This window comes from Pteropus vampyrus, unplaced genomic scaffold, assembly GCF_000151845.1.
Source record: "Pteropus vampyrus isolate Shadow unplaced genomic scaffold, Pvam_2.0 Scaffold30, whole genome shotgun sequence".
NCBI classification, from domain to species: domain Eukaryota; kingdom Metazoa; phylum Chordata; class Mammalia; order Chiroptera; family Pteropodidae; genus Pteropus; species Pteropus vampyrus.
In genome coordinates, this window is record NW_011888811.1 from 9,419,002 (window position 1) to 9,423,856 (window position 4,855).

General features: G+C 46.2%; 1 protein-coding gene across 1 annotated transcript in view; it reads left to right on the plus strand.

Annotated features, from left to right (window-relative positions):
• ADAM19 (ADAM metallopeptidase domain 19) overlaps positions 1–4,855 on the plus strand; it is an 83,590-nt gene that overhangs the window by 70,004 nt on the left and 8,731 nt on the right. The window contains exons 15-19 of the mRNA XM_011356785.2: positions 488–596; positions 1,899–2,103; positions 2,827–2,904; positions 3,015–3,123; positions 4,166–4,310. Coding sequence (XP_011355087.1) covers positions 488–596; positions 1,899–2,103; positions 2,827–2,904; positions 3,015–3,123; positions 4,166–4,310 — 646 coding nt within the window. The remainder of the gene's footprint in view (positions 1–487; positions 597–1,898; positions 2,104–2,826; positions 2,905–3,014; positions 3,124–4,165; positions 4,311–4,855) is intronic.

The following is a 4,855-nucleotide window of genomic DNA, read 5'->3' on the forward strand; positions in this document are numbered from 1 at the left end:
CCATTCTTTATTAGATAGGTTATCTCTAAAAGATACTTAAGAATTCTATCTAGAAGATATATAATTATCTATAGAAGATACATTGTTAATTGTGTATGCTTCTCCAAGGTGTAAGGAAGTAGGAACTGGAATGGCTAGTTGGAGGAATTCCCAAAACATACTTATTTCTTTAAAATTGTGTATGTGTATTACCTATTTTTAAAATCTTGAAATAAGACAAAGGCTTCATTAGAGAGAAGGATTAGTACACAAACCTCCCATAGATATGAAACCTCAATAAGGTATAAAGACCTGACATTAAACCTAGGTCTCGAAAAGGTAGGGGAGGAATGACCTGATAAGGGGGTACAGGAAGGAAAGGCTGATATTCTTTCCCAAAGAACTTTCTTAACCTTGAGATTTTACCAAGGGTCAGCTTTGCCCGTTGGGGGCCTCTGACTTTACTGGAGTTGGCTGGTGTACTGATAAATGTTTCTCGCCCTTCCAGGAGCCCGGCCTGCTCCTGATCTCTGCTTTGAGAAGGTGAATGTGGCAGGGGACACCTTTGGAAACTGTGGGAAGGACATGAATGGGGAGCACAAGAAGTGCAACATGAGGTAATGGCCATAGGGCAGATTCCATGAGATGAGGGCTGACGAAGCAATTTCCGCTTTGTCCTCTTCACTCCCACCTAGCACAGTGGCTTGGCTGGCCCCAGGGCGGAGCCTTTAAATAAATCGGTTGGAGTCGGTCATTTCTTCCAGGGCCATCATTGGACGAGGCCCCATTCAGCCCTAAGGAAGTCAGAGGGAGGGTGTGGATGGCAATTCTTTCTACAAAGCTGATCAGGTTCCCTTCTGAGACCTTTTTACAGTAAGGCAGGGAATCAGCCTTTTTAGGTCATTCCTTCAAGGTGCTAATTATCCCCTCATCTGAATAGCCCATCATTCATTAACTCATTCATTCATTCATTCTTTTCAACCACCCACCCATCCACCCATCCATTCATCTATCCATCTATCTGTTCACCCATCCACTATCTATTGAGGGTTTATCAATTGCTAGATACTATGCTGAGTACATGGAACTTTTAATTAACAATGCACCGGGATAACGGACATGTGGAGAGAGCCTCCCAACCCAATCTTAGTGGGCGGAGGTGGTTTCCCAAAGAAAGTTATGCCCAAGGTGAGATCTGGAGAAATTATCTAGTTGAACAGGGTGAGGAATGGTGCAGGTACATGGGAGAGTGTCCCAGCCAGAGACATGAGTAGAGAAAAACTAGTGGTCAGAAGAACTGATAACAACTTGATACAAAGTATAATGCTGGGAAAAATGGAGAAGGGGCTGCTGAAAAATGAACCTGGATAGTTAAGCACAGACTAGATCCTGAAAAGCTTTGAATTCACGGCTAGGGGAGTTTAGACTTTGGCTTGAGAGCAGTATGGAAATTAGATTCCAATGGAGCAAAACAGGAGGCAGGGAGATGTTTCTTGGTGTCCCGGTAAGCGAGGATGGTGATGTGAATTAGGGTAGATAGATAGAAAGGAGATTGACAGGCCTCGAAAACTGCTTGAACCCAGGAGTGAGGGAGAGTGGGCGTGGGGGTGACACCAGGCTTCTGGCCGGAGCATCTGAGTGTATGGGAGTAGTGAGCACATGGGGCAGGTTGCTCCGTTCAGGCCGTTGTCCTTGCAGTGGAGAGGACATCCCGAGGCCAGCTTAGATCTGCTTGGGGACAAGGATCCTGTTTTCTTTTCTTGGTCTCTGTCCACGTAGGGTCTCTCCAGGCAGGTCCCTAGAGTATACTCCTTGCCCCCATGTCCCTCTCCCACCTAAGCCTGCTGTCCTTGTCACAAAAGACCGAAGCTCTCCCCTGCCTCTCGCTTCACCCCTCCCTCCCTCTCTCTCGGGCCCAGAGATGCCAAGTGTGGGAAGATCCAGTGTCAGAGTTCCGAGGCCCGGCCCCTGGAATCCAACGCGGTGCCCATCGACACCACCATCATCGTGAATGGGAGGCAGATCCGGTGTCGGGGCACCCACGTCTACCGAGGTCCCGAGGAGGAGGGTGACATGTTAGACCCAGGCCTGGTGATGACCGGGACCAAGTGTGGCTACAACCATGTGAGTTCCTTCCCCCAGCCTCACTCGGGCTGGGCCGCAAGGGACAGTGATTGAGAGGGAGGATGCCTGGGCTCAAATTCCAGCTTGCCCAACCTCTCCGCCTCAGTGACTTCTTTTATGAAGCCTGTTAGTAAGGGAAGACCGCGCCCCACCCCTCCTTAGAATTGTTATAAGGACTAAGTGAGATAACCCGTTATCCATTTAGGTGGCTGGCTATGAACACCTATGTCCTTATCATTAATTATTACGTGAATTAAGACATGGACGAGACTAGGAGTTGGAGAAAATAATAGCATCTATCTCAGAGTTAACTGTGAAAATGAAACTATAAAAAGCATATTAAGTACTTGGTATAGTACCTGGCACAGAATACACGGCTGTCACTATCATTATTTTTAAGTATAATATTAAAAATTAGTTCATATTAATATATAATTAAGGAACTAACATATAACCAACATATAGTAATACAGAATATAATAACATTTATTATTTATTAAATACAATGTTTTAACAATTAATATTTGTCATTTTCCCCCAGTTACAAAAGTAATAGCAAAATTTCATTAACTACTGTCTTGTCCTTGGCTTTTTATGTTGTTTTCAGTTTTCCACTGTAATAAATAACCTGGTGGGCTACCTTTTTTGAGTCTCATGTGTTCTAGGAAACAGTCTCACGATCGCAACCGTTGTGCTCACAATTCGGTTTCCTCCTCACTACAGATTTGCTTTGAGGGGCAGTGCAGAAACACCTCCTTCTTTCAGACGGAAGGCTGCGGGAAGAAATGCAATGGCCACGGGGTACGTGTCCCTGGGGTCTGGGGCTCCTCCAGGGGAGAGTCCAGGGGCAGGTCCTGTGGGAGGCTGGAGCTCTCCAGGGTGCTGACACCTCTGCCCTGCCCCCGCTCCAGGTCTGCAACAACAACCAGAACTGCCACTGCTTCCCGGGCTGGGCCCCACCCTTCTGCAGCACGCCTGGCCAGGGGGGCAGCATCGACAGTGGGCCCATGCCCCCCGAGAGTGAGTGCCCGGCCTGCTCGAGGCCTCTGCTCACCTTTGTGAGGACGGGTGGGCGCTTTGGGGCAGGTGGCATGTTGCAGAGAGATAATGAGTCAGCTGCATCATCCTGATTTTGTAGACAAGGGAACAAGAAAAAGAAGGGCTGAGTGGGAGGAGCAGCTGGGCCTGGCAGCCTGGCGTGGGGCTCAGCTCAGTTGCTCTTCGTCTGTCCTTTCTACGGAGAAGGATGAAGCTGCTTACACAGAGAGAAGGACGACCAGATTACCGAACAGTCTCGTCCTCTTTGGGAATAGGGGTGGCCAGTCCTTCCCAGCCACTTAAAAATAATTATGAATCTGGGGCACATTCTAGTGGTTCAGATTCCCTTGGGTGAACGAAGCTGGAAATGGAGACCCAGACCCTCAGAAAAATTTAGTTTTTTAGTGGAAATCTGAAGAACTCCAGCCCTTTGGCTTCCATGCTTTTAAAAAAATAGTAGCAAAGGACTTTTTTTTTGAACAAAATCTTTCAAGGAAAGAACCCCAACATATGAAACAGATAAAAGTAGTGTGATCATTGCGTGCGTGTGTATTTGTACATTTAAATTTATAATTCGTGAGAACCTTGAGGCAGTTTTGATGAAACCAACTATGAAATTGTAGATTTTGCGTGAGTTCTAGCCTAAGGTCAGTTAAGTCACCAAGTATTTTGTCTTGATTGCTTAGTGTCCAGGAAAACATGACTCAGGCTGAAAACTAGTCTATAATAATATAAGAGCTGGAACTCCTGGCCTCGAAAGGGACTCTTCAATTAAACAGAAGTGGCTGGAGAAGCTTTTTATGAGGTCTGCGCAAAGCAAGTTGACCTGGATATATAAGCTACTATTAATGGTTTCCCAGTGGTACATAATGTATGCTTTTTATTACAATTTTTAAGTTAAAATAAGTGATACACCTGAAATGCAAATTGGTTATCTAAAGAAGAATCAGGAATACATTGTTTGAAATTCACTGCTATAGCCCAAACAGCTTCTGATCTGTCACCGGGGTTCTTTCTCTGGAAGGTGCTGGCCCTGTGATAGCTGGCGTGTTCTCGACCATCTTCGTGCTGGCGGTCCTCATGCTGATGTGCTACTACTGTAAACAGAACAACAAACTGGGCCAATTCAAGCCCTTAGCCCTCCCCACCAAGCTGAGGCAACAATTCAGGTATGATGGGGTGCCATGAAGGACTTGGGGTCCACTTAGGGATCATAAAGCTTTCTATAAGCAGTGCCTGGTGGAAACAGTGGTAATGGTGGGTCTGATTCAGAGACGGCCAGTGCTAGGCACATGGCCTGTCTCCCCTCTGCACACTCCACGGCCCGGGCAGACATTACTGGTTGACTTTACTGTAAGTGTCCTCTACTGAACATGGCCATCACTTCAGAATCCTTCTCAGCAGAATGTCCCCAACCAATTCGAGTCAGAATATGAAAAGAAAACTATTTTCCTTTGTCTAATTGGTTTGCTCCCCATTTTAAAGAGCAGGAAACTAAGGCAACAAAGAAAGAATGACTAGCCCAAGACACTCACAGAGGCGGCTAGACGTCAACTCAAGACAAAGACTAAGTTTTTTTTAAGCTGTTTATTCCCTTGGATGTTGACGACGTTTAGTCTCTGAGTCCCCTATTAAATTATACTTATTCCGGAGGGAATTTTAAATCCCAGGTCCTTCTGGATTGATGCCTAAAGGGGATTAGTTGATGGCTGGT